Raw genomic sequence first — 21,435 nt, forward strand, 5'->3', positions numbered from 1 at the left:
GGTACTTACACTCCTATAACTGTTATCACATAAATACTATGGTTGGATTATTGTTTTCTTTATGTATGCATACACAAAATAATACAGTGTTCTCTATCCTCCCAATAGACTCCCAAAATGAATTTAACCAAAAAACACAGTGCACAGACATATCTCATTCAACCATGTTTTAATAAGTAAAGGATGAACAAATATCAGAACATGCAGTTTATTATTTAGAAATTCTTACAAATCAGACTTTTTCAGAGCAATTGTCAAATGTCATTACATGATTATTGTGTTAGTAAAGCATTCTTATATCATGATTTGTTGCTGACATCAAATGTTATCATGACAAATAAAATTCCTATTTTATCAATAGTAAAGACTTCTAGTTCACCATAATTAGCAATAACAAGTAAATTTTATTGCTGCATGAATGTTAAAGCCCCCAAACTGCACTAGAAATATGCTCTATATGCAGCTGTTTTTAAGGACTTTAATTGATTTTATCCATGGCTGGCTCCAGACCTCTATTTTGCACGTAGTGACCTAAAAGAAAAAAGGCAATCTCTTTTAATATGGAAATTGAGAAATGCAAACAGGTAACTGCAATACTGTAAATTAGACAGTGTGTCATACCCGTGCAACAGTGGGGTCCGCATGAACAGCACACAGGGTTTCAACTCCATCCTTTCTGCAGGCGGTTCTGCCCACTTTCACAGTGAAGATGTATTTCAGGCCAGAGACAACCTAGTGTCAACCAGAAACATGTTCAGACATAGCTGGGTCAACCCTGATGTAATGTGTCACAAAAGCAACCTACATCAACTAATGCGTAAAAGCATCATATCATGATGTGAACAAAGAGGACATTTTCAGCAGGAAAAAATGTATTTATGGTCATTTTTTTTGTCAATTTTCAAAAATATTGGTAATACTTCAAATACTTTTCAAAACATCTCATCTGACAAATCCTTTACTGTCTTACCTTTAAAAATAATTATTTCCCATATGTGGCCTATAAAATAAATAGTTTCCATGTTGGGACCAACAATTCTGTTGGTCTCTTTGCATATTGCTTTGCATAGAACTGGTAAAAATTTCAAGGGCTCAGACCTTTGTACAAATCTTTATGTCTTTTAACATATATATTATTTTATTTATTCCATCATTATTCCTAGTATAACTTCTAACTATTCATTAGATACTTATTCTTACTAGTACTTCTTCATAACAGTGTTACAAATCACTGACAAGTCCACTGTTAATAATGGTTTGCCATTGAATTCTATAGGCATACGGCTATAGTTAAGATGAAAAAGATACTAGTCGCTACTGAATTACTTACTATTAATAAAAATAGAAACATAAAAATAACTACTAGTTAGTTTATAAGAAATAAACATTCAAACAGTTATTTGTTATACATTTATTAGTATATTGTTTATTTGTATGCAGTTATTTGTCACACCCTAGTGACTGTTACAGGGCCCGTCTTGCTTTTAACAGGTTTGTTTAACGAAATCAGGTTTGATGACACAGCCATTAGCCACCATGACAGCGTTCAAGAAACAAGTACGTTTATCACTGGGTGTGATTTAGCGACGTTCCGAGTGTACAAGATGACAAAACAAAATTTTAAAGTACTTACTTGTTTTTGAACCTTGATGACTTCGGAAACCTGACTCACATACGCATCATTGCTTTGTCTGTTGTACTGGGTCATTGCGAACTGTAACGCACTTTGAGCTCCTTCCTCGCTCATGTCTGCATCCACAGGACCTCCAACCTTTCCAGCGCTCGCCACGGCCAAAACCACCGCCAAAAACGGCACAATCATCTTAAGATACATATTTAAGCTGTGTTAGTTGACTCCGTCTGTTTTGATTTTTCCTTTTGTCGACAAGTCTGGGTGGATCCAAATATGCTGCCTGAGATTATATAAACAAACGCTCTGCGAATGGGGGCGGGGCCTCGCGCATCCACCAATCGCAGTTGTAGGGAGGGACAATGGGTTTGCAAAAAACCAAACAAACAAGTCTGCTTCGTTATATAATGTTTTATATAATGCAGATATTTTCATATTGATTTAAAAAAAAAACATTGGAATTACTTAACTTCGGTTTATAAGTATATTTAAGTTTGTTTGTTTTTTCATGTGTTGTGGTTATTTATTCAGGTATCTGCTCCACCTAGCTGAGATGTTTGTGGTAATGTTTTGATGCTTTGTTGGTTGTATACATTTTAATGCTTTTTTTTTTTTTTTTTTTTTTAGAAACATTTGAATAAAACTATAAAAAAATATAAAATGGCACTTTTATAAAGAATATATCATTTTAAAGATAATTAATATTAACCCTGAATTATCTCTACCATTAAAACTGGCCTGCTTAAGCGTCAGCTGGGATTTAATTTTTGTAAACCCCTCTTTCTTTATGTTTCTAATGGCAATTAAATTTCTGTTGTCCCTTGCAACTTGAGTAAGCATGATTTGCAGGTCTTTATGGCTTATGTTCTGGTTTTATAAATCTAAATCCCTGCTATTGTAATCTCAACCAAAGCAGGGGCAAAGTAAAACAAAATGACAGTTTCTGTTCCCTAAAACCTAAAACTCCTTGTTGAACAATATGCACTGTAAACAAAACCCACTTTTTTTCTAGTTTAAGTGTTCCCTTAACTTATCAAAGTATCAAAATGGTGCCACTTGAGAGAAGTCTGACATTTGTTTCATTTACTGTAACTCTTTTAGGAATCTCATTCCTACAGAATCATTCGTATTTGAACTTACTGTAAACAGATTTTAACCTCAGGTGGAGTCACAGTGAGACCACAATGATTATTACAGTAAGTTTGTGGTCTGGGATTTTTTAACCACAGTTTTTGTGTTCTAAAAGAAGTAAAAAGAAAAAAATTACTGCTGCTCTAACTTGTAATTTTTTAAATTTGAGATTGTGTTTTTAGGTCACATTTGTTAAATCTTTTGTCTCAGTTCCTGATCACTAAATTTAATCAGTGCATTGTGTGAAACTGCCTAATGATTGATTGCTACAACTAAACTAATCACTGTTATTTACAGAAAGTAAAAAAGGGAATGTGCCTGCAGTTTCCTTCCGCAGAGTTTATATGATTATTTTACAATAAGTAGTCTGGAAACCAGGCAGACATTGACATCACTTTTTTGAGATCACAGTGAATATGGTTGAAACGAACAAACCCCTTAATTTATAAGGAACTGCTTATTGTAGCTATAATTGAACAGGGATAATCACTAAGGATTGTTAAAGGGCTTTGTTGCAAGTGGCTGCAGGATTTTAACAGTTTGAAAGATTAAGTTAATTTTAGACCAGTGTTTCCAAAAACTTGGGTTTTTCAAACCCTCATCCTGGAGACCCACTGTCCAGGGGCCCATTTCAGTAAGGAGGTTCAACCAACTCTGAATTAAAACTTGAACTCTGAGTTGACTTACTCTGAGATGGGAAACTCTGAGTTTTCGGTTTCAGAGCAGCTGAATTTAGTTAGTTCAATCGACCCTGAGTAGGCTGACTCTGAGTTAAGCGCGTGCACCACGACTATGAAAAGCCATTATCAATGGAGCTCCGATATTACGATTCACCATAGCAACAGCACCCAACAAAAAGACGTCTGCATACTTCAGAGTCAATAAAAGTTTAATTCTTATCAATGTTATAATTTCAGAGGTGAAAACTGGCAGAACGGTAGGTTAATGAACTAATATTCATTTTCATGGTATCCCACGGCGGGCAACAAAAAATGTAAAATAGGCCTATTAATAATAATTGAAATGCATTTTTCTTACTTTGCAAGTTCTTTGCAATAAGTATAAATAGTAATTAGATGTTACTTATACTTTATACTGACAGATACATACTATTTGCACCTCGGTATCGTACATTAACAGGATGCAATAATAACAGTGTAAATGATTATATTTATTAAAATTATAAATACTTTTATCATTATTAAACACTTGTTAGGCACTTTATTTCCACTTTTAGAACATTTTATTTTATTGAAAATAAATGCCTTTCTGATGCACTGTAACAAAAAAAAAAAAAAAGGGGGTTGCTTTTAGGTTTGCTTATCGATAATAAACTTTCATGGGAAGTGCATGTGGATAATCTGTGTCGAAAGGTGCAACAACAAAAAAATTTACTTTTTACGGAGGCTCAGACTTTTTGGTGTCACTCAGAGAGTCATGTTGCTGTTTTATGATGCCTGTATTGAATCCATCTTATTGTATGGTATAGCCACCTGGTTTGGTAATTTGACAGTTACCCTTAGATCACAGTTGAATCGGCTGGTGCATATGGCAATGAAAGAGGTTGGTCTTCAGTCTATATTAAAAAAAACTGCTTTTAAACAGGCAAGGAAAATGACTCTGGACCCATCTCATGTGCTTTATCCTGAATTTGAACTACTTCCATCTGGTCAACAGTTCCGTACTGCAAGGTTTAGATACAACCGCTATAGAAATTCTTTTGTTCCTTTGGCTACAAGGCTGTTGAACTCTAATTCAAAGGACATGACTGTGTGAATATGTTATTGGGTGTCTTGTTGTGCAGCTTCACCTGTATTGCCCAAGACAATTTTCCCTTAACAGGGACAAATAAAGTATAAAGTAAAGTACCTACACCACTGAAGCCGTTAGTCATGCTCCTAGTTTTTAACCTTGTGTGACATTGGTGGGCAGAGCTAGTGTAAATTTGCACTTAGTAATAGACACTCCCAATAATCTTGTTTTCCGTTTGCATTAAGATTATTTTTATTACCACACTGGCAGATAATTTTACTTAAGTAAAATACACTTAATTTAGATCCCCCCAGAAAACAAAACTAAATATCTTATACTGTATAATTTTCTTAAATAGAAAATGCATCCTGATTTAAGCAAAAATACTCATTTTTGCAGCGTGAATGAATGAATGAATGAATGATTTAAACATTGCTCGCACTTTAAAAAGGGGAGGAGAACGAAAGAAACTCTGGGTTTACCGAAGAAAACCTGCTCCTGACCAGGTTAGGTTCACAGAGTAAGTTACCATGGTAACTGACTCTGAGTATAAGTTACCTCTCTTTCAGAAACGGGCTTGACTTACCCTGCTTTCTCGGGTTTGACATACCTCCCATTCTGAAACAGAAAACCCAGAGTTTCCCTCATTTCACGGTTAACATACTCAGAGTTTTCACTTAACCTCCTTTCTGAAATGGGCCTCAGGAGAGTTGAGCTGCAACCTTATGACTGATGTAAACATTATCACCTCACCTAATATAATTGGAAAATAACAGTAACTAGTCACAGAGACCCATCTGTTGATTCACATACTGATATCTACATGTATATTGCAAGCTACAGAACATTATAAACATTTTACTGGAAGCATAAAAAAAAAAAAAAAAAAAAGCAAGGCAAGTTAAGTTTATTTATATAGCACATTTCATACACAATGGTAATTCAAAGTGCTTTACATGAAAAAGAAACGCATACGGAATGCATAGGAAATAAAAGTAACAATAAAGCAGAGAATACCCCTATCTGAAGAGTAAGAGAGTTTCACTCAGAATTGTTCTATGTATTTTTTAATTTGTCTCTTCCCCATATCTATAGTCTTTGGTCCAAACACACCCTGTCATACTCATAACCCTGTCACTAAACATAACTCCACCCGCTCCACCTGCTAGGTTATGAGGCGCCGGACTGGACAAAAGCTAAGCGACACTGCTAACACACAATTAAATAACATATTTCAAATCAGCAACAAAATCTGACTGTTCCATTATGCTCAGACAGCGTTAGAAAAAGCTTATTTGCGCATGTGCAGTCCTAAGCACGAGGCATGAGTCCCAAGGCTGCGTTCCACTCCAGTTTTAGACACGCACTCGCGAACTTCCCTAAGCACTTCCCCTCGGGGGAATCCCTGCCACCATTTTGAAGTGCGTTCCACTTGGACAGACCCTCGCTCCCTCGGTCTACTTCATATGTACACTTCAGGCAGCTCCATAACCCACAATGCAACATGATTGTGACGTCACCGCATATCGCGTTTAATTTGCCCCACCACAAACAACTCTGATATATTAATAAATCTTTTTAAATATTTGAAACACACATATATACATACAGAATGCTGCATTAAACAATTTTGTAAGGGGAAAAAATTAATAATAAATCAGCGCCATTGCTGATTCCAAGCGATCAAGGGCTTAAGACGTTCCAATTCAGCCCATTGCAAAGGCAGCCCAGCTCGTTTTTTAAATGCCCTTCCCTCGCTAACTTCCCTCAGTCTCGTTGACTCGGATGTACGTCATTGCTTACGTTGTCCACTACTGGCGAAACCTTTCCTAAGCCCTTGATCACTTGGAATCCGCAATGGAGCTGATTTATTATTTATTTTTTCCTCTTACAAAATTGTTTAATGCAGCACCCTATCACTAAACATAACTCCACCCGCTAGGTCCACAGAGGTGGAGCCGGACTAGGTCAAGCTACACCCATTTTTGTGTCCAGAGAGGGGAAGCTGGACGTCATTTGACTGCGCAGTGAGCGCCACTTGCTTTAAACCCCGCCCCGCAGCCGATTCTAAAGATTTTATTGGTCATGTCAATCACAGCGCTGCATGCCTACACAACACTAAAACAAATACTAACCTTAAAATACCCTACGCCATAACCTTAACCAGCGTTAGCACATCCTGATAGACAGTGTATAACACTACTTAAATCTATCCGTCCATGATTTGTCTCAAGTCTTAACTTTTCTTGACAGGCGACTACGTGTTGAGTTGGCCAATGAAATCGGCCGAGGGGCGGGGTTTGCACGTAACCGGTAACTTTGGGGTCTTTGGGGGAAAAACCGCCTTCTTCTTCGCGCCTTGAACGTTTCTGCACTTTGAACGTTACATAAGCACTATTATTTGTCAAGTTCAATACAGCTTTGTCTAGAAAAGACTCGGCTACATAACGTACGATGGGTTTTGAGGACTCCATTATGCAGACATTTGACTGCATCAAGTGAGTAAAACTGCGGAACATGGTATGTTTAGAGTTTAGAAATTCTAGCACAGTGTCATACTAATGTGCGGTTAAACCATATCCGTTGTTGTGCAACGTGCCTGGTCATTTCGAGGTCATTTCATGTACTTAACCAGATTCCTGCAACTCCACAACATTGGTCTGTGTAATCATTGAACTGAGATATCATTGTTGTATGTGAAAAAATGTGTTTGCATGGCTGTTTTGAGTTGCGTTCATTTACTTAATTGTTTTAAGTAATATTCGTGATTTCAGATTTCCATGACTTAATTATTGTGTTAATTCACTGCAAATGAGGTTCTTTATTTGCACACCATTCAATATAATGTGCGTTATAAAAAAATAAATAAAAAAAAACCGTCATGAAGAGCAGAGTAACGTTACTCATTTTAAACTACAATATATGTAGTCTCAAGACTAAAAACACTTGAAATCCCTTAAAATTCCATTTTAATAGTGGAACAAACTCATCATGACAACACCTGACTAAATGTGGTGACAAATCAACAACAGCAATGTAATGAAAACTGACAAATGGTCAATGCAACCATATTGCTGCCCCAGTGCATGATGGGAGGAGGGTGGATGGTGTCAAATCACTTTTTTTTTTTCCCCCAGTGTAGGTCTATATTTGAACTAAAAAGAACAAACAAATCTAACCCACCTGCTATGCTTATTTGCTTACTCAGTTATTTGTAAAGTACAGTAATCAAATAAAGACTGGATGGAATACACTACTTGATTTTTGCACTGTTTGCAGTCTGGGCGAGTCAGCGCTAGTTGCTGAAAGTCAGAGCCAGTCTGCAGATTTTGGGCAGTTGGATCGGACCAATTTCACAGAAAATAACAAAGTGTATGATGGGCACAGACTGGTTTATTTCTTCAGACTATGAAGAAATATATATTATCTTCAGAATATAGATTCCGTCCAGTTATCGAACATGTTTTTAGAACACATATTGTTTTGATTGGTCATGTGTCTCCTAGCAACAAGGGGGATGTATCTGCTTATGTTTTTTTTTTTTTTTTTTTTTTTTAGGAACGACTTGAAAGTCTGGTGTATGATGCCCAGTTTTTCTCTGTAACCATGTACAAACTCGGTTGTCGGTTTCACAGACAAGGCTTAAGCCTAGTCCCAGACTAAAAATCATGTTTTAGCTGTCTTAACTAAAAGCAACTTGCTCTGACATATCTTGAAATATGTCAGTGCCATTAGTTTGTCTCAAGTTTCACACCAGTAATGTTTTTTTTTTTTTTTTTTTTTTTTTTTCTCTAAGGCTCATTTATAAAAGCCACTTAAATGTCCTAATTGAACTAAGGCCTAATCCTGGCTTAATCTCTAAGCCTTTTCTGTGAAATCGGGCCCTAGTGTTTTAAAATCTGTTCAGATTGGTAAATCGTGTAGTGTATTCTAGCCTTCAAATCTTTGTTTATTTTTTCAACATGTCAACTAACTTTCTTCACTTTTAGAGAGACCCTTGGCAACCTTGATCGGTCTAAACTACAGCTCCTAGCACTCTCTTCTGCTGGAGTTGGAGCTCTTTTGTGCTACTTGGCATGGAAGCAAAGCCCCAAAACAATACCAATTGGAGATGGCTGGTGGGGAGCTGGGGAGAAGCCTTTAACTGAAGACGAAGCCATTCACAGATTTGTAGTGAAGACCTCAGTGGAAGAGATAGAGGTGGGTGCACAACCACCTGAACAGTAATAATGTTTTAGTCAAGTGCATAATGCAAGTCAGCATCTTTTGGGTGACGAATGGCACATGGATCAACAGTTTCAGAATCAAATAATAGTTTTTTCACAAATCCCCGCAAGATCATTCTTTTCCGCTTTCATACATGTGTTTAGCATACACTCACTTAACCACTATATATTTATATCATCATTAACTGCACTGTTTTCTTCAGGATCTGCACAGACGCATTGATCAAACACGCTTCACGGATCCACTGGAGGATTCCCGGTTTCATTATGGATTTAACTCATCTTATCTTAGACGGGTGGTCTCCTATTGGAGGCAGGAGTTTGACTGGGAGAAGCAGGTGAAGTTGATTAACCAGTATCCTCACTTCAAAACCAAAATTGAGGGTAAGCACATAACAATTTTAAAGGATATCATTTACCTGACTAGATAACCTGTTGTAACAAAGTATGCAATTTTCACTTTATCTTTCAAGTCCCACATCATGCATTCACAAAATGTGTTTAGGTTTATTTTAAGCTTTCTAGATTATTTGTTTCTTAGAACATTTTAGTGAAACTCTGTACTGCTTCTCAGGTATAGATGTGCATTTCGTTCATGTGAGGCCTGTTCAGAAGACTGGACAGACAGTTCTCCCTCTCATGATGGTTCACGGCTGGCCTGGATCCTTTTATGAGTTTTACAGGATTCTGCCTTTGCTCACTAAGACAGATTCAGATGTGGTCTTTGAGGTCATCTGTCCCTCCATTCCAGGCTACGGCTACTCTGAAGCGCCACATAAAAAAGGTAAGTCTGCCAACATGCAACGAGTTATAGCAACGGGTAGTTAGAACTTACATAAGCACTATTATTTGTCAAGTTCAATACTGCTTTGTCTGGAAAAGGACTCCATTATGCAGACATTTGTATGCATTAAGTGCGGAACAGGGTATATTTAGAGTTTAGAAATGCTAGGACAGTGTCATACTAAGGTGCGGTTAAACCATATCCGTTGTTGTGCAACGTGCCTAGTCATTTCGAGGGCATGTCATGCACTTCACCAGATTCCTGCAACTCCACAACATTCCTCTGTGTAATCATTCGGATGAGTTTTCATTGTTGTATGTAAAAAATGTTTTGAGTTCATTTACTTAAAGCTGCAGTCCATAACTTTTGGCGCTCTAGCGGTTATTAAACAGAACTGCATGCGTCTTGCGGAAGAACATTGTAGCCAGAGCTACTACTCTCTGTTTATGTCTGTGACGAGTCACGCAGGTACTGTGCTACTCCGCAGTGGTACGACCTGAACCAGTATAAAATAGTCCTAATATAAACACTCATCACATACTGTAGTGATTCAGGAAAAGACAAAAACACAGTTTGGAAAATGGATTCATGATGTACTTTAATCGTTTTAATTAATATTCGTGATTTCAAATTTCCATGACTTAAACATTTAATTATTTTGTTAATTCAATGCAAATTAAGTTCTTTATTTGCACACCATTCAATATGTGCGTTGCCTCATGTTTTTTATTAAAAAAATATTCACATTTCACATTTTATTTGTATAGCGCTTTTCACAATACATATCGTTTCAAAGCAGCTTTACAGAGAATGCATGTCAACATTACAATTTGGAGAATGCAGTTAGCTAATAATGTAATAATTTAGGCAATTAATATACAATCACTGTTAGCAATTTAATTGAAGGTAGAAGCAAAGAGCTCCTGGAAAAATGAATTACATATTAACAATAATTAGGATATATAGAAAATTGCGAATGTGTGTGTTGATCCAGATGTTGCATCTTCTGAAGTCCTCGCAGGAGTAAAAAATATGATTAAAAAAATATGTCATGAGCAGAGTACTCATTTTAAACTACAGTATATGTAGACTCTAGACTAAAAACACTTGAAATCCATTAACATTCCATTTTAATAGAGGAACAAACCCATCATGACAACACCCAAATGGTCAATGCAACCATATTTCTGCCCCAGTGCATGGTGGGAAAAGGGTGGATGGTGTCAAATCACAATTTTTTTTTCCAGTGTAGGTCTATTTGAACAAAAAAACAACAAAAAACAAACATAAATCTATGCTTATTAAAAAGGTACGTCTGCCAGCATGCAATGAGTTATAGCAACGGGTAGCTAGAACAAATTCTACTAGACAATAGAGTGCAACAGTGCCTGCCCCCTTTTTTTTAGCAGAGCTGGTTCCGGGAGTATTTTTTCCGTTCATTTTTCCCATAGGAATTTAAAAAAAGTCTTTGTTAAAGAGTTATAAGCCATGAACCAAGCTAATCAGCTACAAACATTGATTTAAAGCAAAAGTTTTTGAAAAATATCCCATGTATCCCATGATTTACTCAGCCTCATGCCATCCAAGGTGTATATGACTATCTTCTTTCAGACAAACACAATCAGAGTTATATTAAAAAATATCCTGGCTCTTGGCGCTCGAGATTTTGAAGCTCAAAAAAGTGCATCCATCCATCATAAAAGTAATCCACATGGCTCCAGGGGTTTAATAAAGTCCTTCTGAAGCGAAGCAGTGGGTTTTTGTAAGATAAATATCCATATTTAAAACTTATATATTATATATAAACTATAATAACTGGCTTCCGGCAATGGCTTACGCGAGTCTAGTTCCGGTGGAAGAATGACCTGTGACCCGATGCATGATGTAATGACGAACCCGGAAGCGCAGAGGATAGAGCAAAACAAAATGCTGGTCACGAATTAGAAGTCTAAAACGAGAATTTTTAAAGACAAATATTGAAAGATCTTGAGTTTGTTGCCCAGCCCAGTCGTCTCTCTGATTGGTGTAATTTTATGCACAGCATCATGGTTAATGTAGTTTTTCACCAGGAATTCCACTGTTAAACAATTATTTTGAAAATAAGCTAAATTAATGCGGTCTGACAGCTTCAGCAGAAGCAAATACCATGGATTAACAACCTCTTTAAAGGTTTATAAATTATTGTTCAAAGTCAATACATTTCCAGATGGAGAAAATGAATGGAGTTTTTACTTCCATGATGGCATACAAATAATATACAATCTCAACATCTGTAAATAGATTTAAAATGGAAAATAGACCTGCTATTCTTTCTGTTTTTTCACATGAAGGTTTTAACACTATGGAGGCTGCCCGCATCTTCCATAAGCTGATGGAAAGACTGGGCTTCGCTGAGTTTTACGTGCAGGGAGGAGACTGGGGAGCATTCATTACCAGCAACATGGCCCAGATGAAGCCAGAGTAGGAGTTTCACTCCCTTTACTTTACTAATTACTGTCCTTTTTATGTCATTAATTTTCTGTCACTATATTATTTGTCACTTTTTACATGTTTAAATAATACAGGGCAATACATTTTATAATAGTGTTTATTGTCAATTAAAAAGTTGCCTATTGCTCTTTTTAAAATAAGGTGTGTTCGTGGTCTACACTTGAACATGGTCATTGCCAGGACAGACAGCCTTGGACAGCTCCTCTCCTTAGTCATTGGTCGCTACCTGCCGTTCCTGGTGGGCTTCACAAAAGAAGATGTCAGACGACTCTATCCTTACATGGAGAAGAATATATATGATATAATGAGAGAAACTGGCTATTTACACATTCAAGCCACAAAACCAGACACAGCAGGTAATGCTTGGGACATATTATACTATGCTTTTGGGTCATGTCAAATTAACACTTAATTTTTCTAAAAATATTTTTTGTGCATTTTGTCATTCTTGCAGGATGTGGACTGAACGACTCTCCAGTCGGATTGGCTGCATATATCTTGGAGAAATTCTCCTCCTGGACAGACTTGGGACACAAAGACTTGGAGGATGGAGGTTTGGAAAGGTAAAGAGATTCATCATACAGGTACAATTATTTTTTGCAAAGATTTAAATATACACACTACCGTTCAAAAGTTTGGGGTCGGTAAGATTGTTTTAATGTTTTTGAAAGAAGTCTTATATGCTTAGCAAGGCTGCATTTATTTGATCAAAAGTACAGTAAAAAAAAAAAACATTAATACTATGAAATATTATTACAATTTAAAAATAACTGTTCTATTCAAACATATTTTTAAATGTCATTTATTCCTGTCATGACAGCTGAATTTTCTGCATCATTACTCCAGTTTTCAGTGTCACATGATCCCTCAGAGATCATTCTAATATGCTGATTTGGTGCCCAGAAACATTTTTTCTTATTATCAATGTTAATTATGGTTGTACTGTTGAATATTTTAGATACATTTTTTAGGATTCTTTAAGAAAGTTCAAAAGAAAAGCATTTATTTGAAATACAATAGTTTTTGTAACACATCTTTACTGTAATTTATGATCAATTTAATCCATCCATCCATTCATTGAACTTGGATGAATAACTAGCAAACTCTAAAAATAAAAGGGTTTAGTTCAGTTTTAATTCAATTTTGTTCTATTGTAGAAAGTTCAGTCTTGACGATCTCCTCACAAATGTCATGATCTACTGGACCACATGCTCCATCATTCCCTCCATGCGCTTCTACAAAGAGAACCTGAAGAAAGACTTCAAGACAAGGGTGGACAGAGTGTAAGTTCAGAAATCTTTGTAATGTCCTGAAGTGAATACTCATCATAAAAGGATGGTCAAAATGTTTGCTTTAACATTAGATTTTTTTCAACATAAAAATATATAATTTGCAAAATATTCTATCTTTGCAACCTATTCAAAAAAAAAAAATTGTATGGCTAATTTTTTCCCCCTTTCCCTTAAAGGACAAGTGTGTATGTGCCCACTGGCCTGGCTGCCTTTCCCGATGAGCTACTTCACTGTCCTAGGGCCTGGGCCAGCTCACGGTTTACAGATGTGCGTTCTTTCACCTACATGAGCCGAGGGGGACACTTCGCTGCCTTGGAAGAACCCCAGCTTATGGCTAATGACATCATTCAGTTTGTGGAGAAAGTGGAGAGCAAAGGCCACAAATAACTGCTTTATTCCAGTATCTTAAGAAACATAGAATGCACTGCTCTGATCATTTCTGTTTAGTGTTAATTTTCAGTCGACCAAATGAAGTTACATAAAAAGTTCTGTACAATATAATTTTGTAAATTTTTTGCACAATGTTTTGTGCATAAAGACTAAAGATATACTTTTTTACTCTATGCTGTTAAAGTCAGTAAAACATTTCTGAAGTTTCAAAAGCTAAAATTTGCTAACATAGTTTCACGTTACACTACAATATGCACGTACACTACAATAATCAGTTTGTCATTTCAATCAGTTTAATGAACCCTGACCTTAAGATTGAATGTTCTTTTGTAAGTGAATGGAAATGCAAATAAAAGCAGACAGTACAAAGATATAGCACCAAATGGAAAGTGAAGTGTTAAATTGCATTATTTTCATTAAAGCCTAAAAACACATAATTCATTCATTAAGTAAATTAAAAAAAGTGTATATTCACCAGTTTACAGAAGCTAACATTTAGCAGATGGTTTTAATTAAGTTACTTAAAAAAAATTGGTACAAATGGTCTTAAAGTGAGTAGCAGCCCAGATTATTAAACAGAAAACCACCACTGTATACTGTAAAATATAGATGGATTAGCTGATGACAATGTAAACATGGCATAAATAATCTGAAGTTTTAAAACAAAGTTCACACAGAATTCCTGAATAAAGCATATTAAAAAAAAACAATCATAAAAAAACAATAGCCCATATACTTTTTGGCCAGTCATACAGTGATCCCTGAGAATATGGAGTGAATTGTATTCCAACATTCCCTGAAATCTGTTACTGTTTATTCCCTCATCATTTACAGAATCCTTTCACAGTGACAGGGGCCTGGAACCATATATAGTCCTCTAGGTCTCTCTTACTTTTTTCTAGTTCCCCGGCAAGTGACAAATCACTAGCTATAGAGATGACTTGCTTTTTCACTTTTGTGGGAAATTTAAAATCCACTTTGGGTTTAAACCCAGTCACACCACAATCCCTGTGCCCCAGAGCCATGACCGTGGTGGTCATGAGACGCACAGACTTGGCATCCGACAACAGGTCGGCCACAAATAGAGTCCGGAAAAGCTGTCTTAGACAGCTTGAGGTCCTTAAGCTGTTTTCCCCAGCTCCAACAGCCACCGCTTCCATGTTGACCTCGTACAGCTCACTGGGAAGGATGATAGACCCACCCAGCAGGAAAAGCACACGGGGAACATGGGTAAGAGAGAATAGTGCCTCAAGGTGTGCCAGCACCTCATCCAGCTCCTGCAAAGTCCGCTGGCACCGGCGCCAGTCTAAGCCCCCTGATGCTTTTGAAGGCCGTCGGTTCACCATGTCCTCCGTCTGTGAAAAAGGAAGGACAAATCGATCATACCAGATACAAAGTACAATTATGAATCAAACTCATATGAGGCCTTCTCTAATACCTGAGTGGTATTATGCTGCTGTTTCTGCAGGAACACCATTTGGTCATATGTCATGGGCATCTGTTGCCGCTGGTAAAGGACACACTTCAGAAGCTCACAAACTAATCTACAGCAACCGTCCTGGGTAATGCGCCCAGGGAAGACGACATTCACTCGTCCTTCCTCTCTTGCTCTCCTGAATATTTCCTCATCATCAACGTGGTATGCAGACATTCCAGTAGATTCCCTCTGACTGCCAGAAGAACTGGCCAAAGCATTGGTCTGCTGGTAACCTTGAAATAAGACATTTACATGGCATTATTATCTTGTGTGAAAAGAAAATGAGCAGAATCAAAATTTTAGAGATTTGATCTGTTTAGTCTGAGGTCCCAGGTGAAAAAAGTACACTTCCATAATGTACTAATTTTGTACTTAATATACTAAAAATTCTTTGAAGATAATCTTAAGAACATCTAAGTGTACTCAACTGTGCTATTTTGAGACACCATGAATATGAACTGAAATGTGCTTTTAACATACTGTCATACCAACTAAAAATGTATTTAGTTACCACTTGTAGTACACTTGAACCCATCTTTCATACATAGATGGGTTCAAGTGTACTACAAGTGGTAAATAAATAATTTTTTTAATACAGAGATAGTATGTTAAAAGCACATTTTAGCAACATTATCACATTTATATACATTTTGTTTAGGTCATATGACGTAACCCTAATTATATACACACACACACACACACCAGTCAAAAGTTTGGAAACATTACTATTTTTAATGTTTTTGAACAAAGTCTCTTATGCTCATTAAGGCTGCATTTATTTCATAATAAATACAGAAAAAACTATAATATTGTGAAATATTATTACAATTTAAAATTATGGTTTTCTATTTTAATATACTTTAAAATATAATTTATTTCTGTGATGCAAAGCTGAATTTTCAGCATCATTACTCCAATCTTCAGTGTCACATGATCCTTCAGCAATCATTCTAATATGCTGATTTGATACTCAGTTATTATCAATGTTGAAAACAGTTGTGTTGCTTAATATTTTTTTGGAACCTGTGATACTTTTTTCAGGATTCATTGATGAATAAAGGTAAAAAAGAACAGCATTTATTCAAAATAGAAATCTTTTCTAACAATATAAATCATTACTATCACTTTTTATCAATTTAACACATCCGTGCTGAATAAAAGTCCTACTTTCTTTCAAAAAAAAAAAGAAAGAAAAAAAATTACTGACCCCAAACTTTTGAACGGTAGTTTATATTGTTACAAAAGATTTCTATTTTAAATAAATGCTCATATTTTTTTTTTTTTACTTTTTATTCATCAAAGAATCCTGAAAAAGTATCACAGGTTATAAAATAATATCAAGCAGCACAACTGTTTCCAACATTGATAATAAATCAGCATATTACAATGATTTCTGAAGGATCATGTGACACTGAAGACTGGAGTAATGATGCTGAAAATCCAGCTTTGCATCACAGAAATAAATTATATTTTAAAGTATATTAAAATAGAAAACCATAAATTTTAAATTTAACAATATTATTGTTTTTTCTGTATTTATTATGAAATAAATGCAGCCTTAATGAGCACAAGAGACTTCGTTCAAAAACATTAAAAATAGTAATGTTATCAAACTTTTGACTGGTAGTGTGTATATATTATATATATATATATATATATATATATATATATATATATATATATAAAATTGGCAATCATCTTATTATTTATAATTGCTTCATATTTACTGATATTTAACTGACTGGAGTTTGATATTCTATCACAGTTAGTTATGTGAAGCATAGACAGGAAATTTAACCGTTTGCCACTACTTACCTACATCATGATCCTCTCCTCTATCTTCTGTTCTTGCATGTGTGGGGCTATTTCTATTTTCTTTGTCCCCTGATTGGTTAAAGGGTTCCACACAAACCCTGTCTCTCTCAGTCTCACCAATGTTGTCCAGCAGACACATATTTTCCACCTGAGACTGAGGGGAGGAATCAGGATCATCGACATGGCACAAAATGTTCCTTTCCGTTTCTCCATCAGATAAAACCTTCGTTTCTTCTTCGTGAAATGTGCATTGATTGGTGTGAAGAAGTTTGTCGTTGTAGCTGCTGTTAGAAGTTTCGTTGGTGTTGCTGTGTTTGGTGACAGTCATTTTTGCACACACAATCTCTCTCCTCCTCGATCCCTCTTCCATTTCTACTGTTTGAATTTACCCACCGGGCACGGCATCATGGGAAACACGGGAACCGGAAATCACGAGAAATGTAATAAGAGTCTTGCATTTTTCTTCTCATTTTTTATTTAAGTTTTTTTATATATATATATATATATAAAAAATGTTTGGTTAAAATGTTCACGGCAGAGCAAAATCAGATTTATTTAATTCCTGTATGTTTGGAAATGTTTCTTTTTTGTTTTCTCTTCGGGTTTCAAAGAAGCGGTTAATTGACGCCCTCTGCAGGTTGACTTTTTCATATAATCCTATCGGGACCATTAGGTTCTTGGCCATTCTTGACTGAATGCTGTTATGTTATTGCAAGATTGATGGTTATTTGACAACAATGGAGGTCTTTGTGCTTCTATAAACATTCTGTGCTCTAGCCAGGAGGCCTGAAGAGACTTTTGCATAGATTCTTTATAGAGTTTTATGTGCCTAAATCATGTCTTGCTGAATTTTTTTTTCCCAATTAAATACAGAGAATATGAAAATATTTATGGAATAGGGTGATAATGATAAGAATGACAAAATAAGATGTTGACACATGATGGACCTTCCAACAAGACATTTGTAGCACTCAATAGTTATAAAAGAATTTCCAAATGTACACATCTTTATAGTTAATTAATGCCTTAAAGCAACAGATTCTGATGTTTTCAAAATACTTTTTATATCTAAAGTCATTGAGCACGCTCCTTATGAGGACAGATCAATGTCTCATTGTATGCATTTGGGTTTAACGCATTTAAATACCACAAACCTGTTGCTACAGAAGGTTACTTTTACAACAAGTAAATCGCCATTATCATTCGATCCCATAACTAAATAGAGCTAATGGAACCTAAATTATATCCAAAATAATGTTTCATATTGTGCAGTGAAAGCAATAATTTACCCTTTGTACAAATGTTACAAAGTATATTATGAATTTCAAAAGTTCCATTAATTATAAAAGTTAGACTACAAGTGCGTATATTTTGACCTGTCGCTAAAACGCCAAAGAAACAGAAGTTGCGTTCGTCAGAGGAGGTAACCATAGCAACATTATCCCGCTCGTAAGTTTTTCATTGCCATTGATTTCTGGCGGTACGCTAATAAAGGATGGCAAGTACTGGAATTTTTTTTTTATTACTTTATTATAGGTTTACATATCACAAATATATCACAAAATGTTTTGTTTAAGAAGTCCTTAGAGAGACAGACAGACACATAGATAGATAGAATGTATTATAAGTCAAATCTGGGGAAAAAGTGAGTCGACAAGTTGCACATCACTATACAACTGTATCCAATATGAGCTACATCCCCGCAATTACTACCACGCACGGCGCTCCAGTCTTTTAAAGCTCTTGTACTCGCTCCCCACGGTTGCTACCCTACCAGACCTACAACGCTTTGACGCTCAACCTAGCGCACGTCAAGCGTATGCGCATTTTATCTGACTGCAGCATGAAACAATCCAATCGCAACACCACTTCCGCGTACGGACCGACCAATCGCCGAGCGCCTATTTTCCACGCAGCCTCCACGGGTAGAGTTAAGATAGGTTGCGTCACCGCACACAGTCTCCCCACTAACTACAATTTGACAGTTTCTCAGGTGAGGCGTCACGCTACCGGAGCTCTTTCACTTTCTCTTGAGTTTTAGCGCGCATTTCACTGTGAGCCTGGGGTTGTTTAACTCAAAAACCATTTACCAGAAGCCCTCACACCACGGCACCATGAGCAAAAAGAAAAAGGAGTGGAGAGCGGAGAAAGGTAAGGATCTTTTGGACTCTGGTCGTGTCTCTTCCGTTCAAAGACAGGATACATAACAGTAGTGTCAGTCTGGGGTTTGACATCCACTGGGTTGAGCATGGGGTCACGTCACGTACGTGGCGGGAGAAATGTCTTCTTATAGTCGCTCTGCCTCTTGAATCAACAGCATGGACAGATGCACACCTTCAGATGCAGGTGGAGCATCAGTACATGATGCTGTTGATCAAGGCCCTGATATATCCGGCGTTAAATTCTGTTTAAATGCAAATAAAATGCATGAATTAGTGTTTAGTCTTTTTTTAAATTAACTGGCACATGCGTTTGCTTGGTGCAGCCAGTGAAACACCGTTTGATAACAAAATATCCAACAAGGTGGTCAAGACGCCAAATGACTGTATGACTGACTCTGTGTGGAGTGAACCTGTAACGGGTACATTTCAGTTTGTATAAATACATAAGCTAAATTACAATTTAGAAGGGCTGTTAATGGAATAAAACAGTTCAATGAGATGAATATCATGCAGGCATACACTTTGCAGTGGCTCAGTCTTGCTCCTGGATATCTACCTTCCTAAGTAGTTTAGTTTTGCCTACTTTTTTTTAAAGTATACTTTCCAAACATTAGTTGGTTCAGGTCTTTAATCAGTGTTGGAACTGAGGTTCTGCACTGGCTATGCCTGTTTGATACAACCATATTTTAGCTCAATTTGATGAGAGAACCTTAATAATTTTGTGTTAATCTACATCTTAGACACTTCATTATTAGAACGTTATCATTATCATTAGATAATGGCATCATTAGATTAATTTATAATAATTTTAAGTACACAGGCACCGCCTTTCCTGTTGTTGACGTTAAAATCACTCACAGTGTGACTTGAAGTTCACAACTTTAGACTCCAGTGAAGTATGATTTTGACATGTCCTATGAAGTGGCAGGCGTGTAAATCAGTAGCTTGACAGTGATGCTACTTTACACACATTAATAGTCTGGTATCGCAAATCAAATGCATAATATGATAAATTATATAAAATATGAGCTGTTGACTCGTGGCCTAGTAGTGTAATACAGTGGATTGCAGTGAATGAACATCAAATCCTTCCTTTATAATATCTTTTTTTGGTGATTTGATTAAATGAATCAGCGTTGTTGTCGTTTGTACTATTTTAAAATTGCAAATGCACATTGTGCTCATAAAGGAGCCCTTGTGATCTGCATTCATGTAGCAATAGGGAGTGCATAAGGTTAAAAACAGAAAAAATAAATTAATAAAGATGGTTGAAAAGGCAGATGTAGGGGCAGTCAGCATGAAAAATCGGTAGTGTTGGCATGGGCATGGAGCTAGTTTATAGCAGGAATACCAAGCTAAAATTTCATTTAGTCTTAAGCAAGACAAAAATAATGTTTTAAAATAAAAAAAATAATAAAACCTTTTTTTTTTTTTGGGTGAGCTTGTTAGATTTTATGTACATTTTAACTTCTTATCTTACCACATAATAAATAGTAAAGTCATTATAATTTCCTTTATTGGAACAATGTCTAGAAACACCAAATGTCTTTATTAAAATACATTGCTATAACAAGTAAAAAAATAAATATTAAAAAGTTTTCTAGAAATGTTTAATTATGATAAAAACAAAAATAAAACCTTTTCTCGATTTTAACTTATTTTTATTTATTTTTTAAAAATGTTATTTATATGATTTACAGAATTATTGGGAAGTAAATTTGTTGCTGCAAAATTTTTTTTCTTCTTCTTTTTCTGTCCATTCTATAAAAAACTCTTTACAAAATTTTTGTTATTTAGTACAAGGAAAGTTCCTATTAACTGGAGAAACAAAAGTGAAACTGAAAACGTAGGAACAAAGTTGTCAACTTGTATATGGAGAATGAAAAGAGAAACTAGGATATAGATTGTAAACAGAAACAAACTGTGTAAACTTTAGTCTACTGCAGTCTAAACTAGTTAATGAAACATGCCTTTATTGCAATGAAATGCCTCAAATTTTGGCCACATAAATATTTGGAAATGATTGAATTCTGTTGTCCATGAATGCTACATAGAACTGATCACACACAGTCTGGTTGCATGTCAGGCCTGCAGCTGTATGCTGAACAGTGTACCCTCATTAGCCTGTCACTGCTTTCTCACACATACTTACATGGCTGCCACAATTACCACACCAAAGAGTACCACTCTGACACGATGCATAAAGCTAGTCGCAGATGTTCCTTTATGAACCCCTCTGATTCAAACTGATTAGCTTTGCTTCACAAGACATGCTCTTGTCTGTGT

At 36.0% G+C, this 21,435-nt stretch overlaps 4 protein-coding genes across 5 annotated transcripts in view; 2 read left to right on the forward strand and 2 right to left on the reverse strand.

Moving 5' to 3' along the window:
• Window positions 1-152: 152 nt before the first annotated feature.
• cst3 (cystatin C (amyloid angiopathy and cerebral hemorrhage)) lies at window positions 153-1,938 on the reverse strand. Its single transcript, XM_051917554.1, has 3 exons — window positions 1,634-1,938; window positions 622-732; window positions 153-531 (listed from the first exon to the last, which is right to left on the reverse strand). Exons 1-3 carry the CDS (start codon window positions 1,832-1,834, stop codon window positions 454-456), a joined length of 390 nt encoding a protein of 129 aa, XP_051773514.1. The 5' UTR covers window positions 1,835-1,938; the 3' UTR covers window positions 153-453.
• Window positions 1,939-6,827: 4,889 nt separating this feature from the next.
• Window positions 6,828-14,084, forward strand: ephx5 (epoxide hydrolase 5). Its single transcript, XM_051917521.1, has 9 exons — window positions 6,828-7,011; window positions 8,503-8,713; window positions 8,943-9,123; window positions 9,314-9,523; window positions 11,854-11,983; window positions 12,155-12,369; window positions 12,468-12,576; window positions 13,171-13,296; window positions 13,482-14,084. The coding sequence occupies exons 1-9, from the start codon at window positions 6,968-6,970 to the stop codon at window positions 13,690-13,692; spliced, it is 1,437 nt and encodes a 478-aa protein (XP_051773481.1). The 5' UTR covers window positions 6,828-6,967; the 3' UTR covers window positions 13,693-14,084.
• On the reverse strand, window positions 13,681-17,401 carry mad2l1bp (MAD2L1 binding protein). Its single transcript, XM_051917534.1, has 3 exons — window positions 16,988-17,401; window positions 15,134-15,405; window positions 13,681-15,050 (listed from the first exon to the last, which is right to left on the reverse strand). The coding sequence occupies exons 1-3, from the start codon at window positions 17,355-17,357 to the stop codon at window positions 14,520-14,522; spliced, it is 1,173 nt and encodes a 390-aa protein (XP_051773494.1). The 5' UTR covers window positions 17,358-17,401; the 3' UTR covers window positions 13,681-14,519.
• Window positions 17,402-18,890: 1,489 nt separating this feature from the next.
• Window positions 18,891-21,435, forward strand: part of macrod2 (mono-ADP ribosylhydrolase 2) — a 576,338-nt gene continuing 573,793 nt past the window's right edge. For both annotated transcript variants that reach the window (XM_051917527.1, XM_051917528.1), the window contains exon 1: window positions 18,891-19,138. In XM_051917527.1, coding sequence (XP_051773487.1) covers window positions 19,102-19,138 — 37 coding nt within the window. In that variant the 5' untranslated portion in view covers window positions 18,891-19,101. The remainder of the gene's footprint in view (window positions 19,139-21,435) is intronic.

The sequence above is a fragment of the Ctenopharyngodon idella genome, chromosome 13 (genome assembly GCF_019924925.1).
Source record: "Ctenopharyngodon idella isolate HZGC_01 chromosome 13, HZGC01, whole genome shotgun sequence".
In the NCBI taxonomy this organism is placed as follows: domain Eukaryota; kingdom Metazoa; phylum Chordata; class Actinopteri; order Cypriniformes; family Xenocyprididae; genus Ctenopharyngodon; species Ctenopharyngodon idella.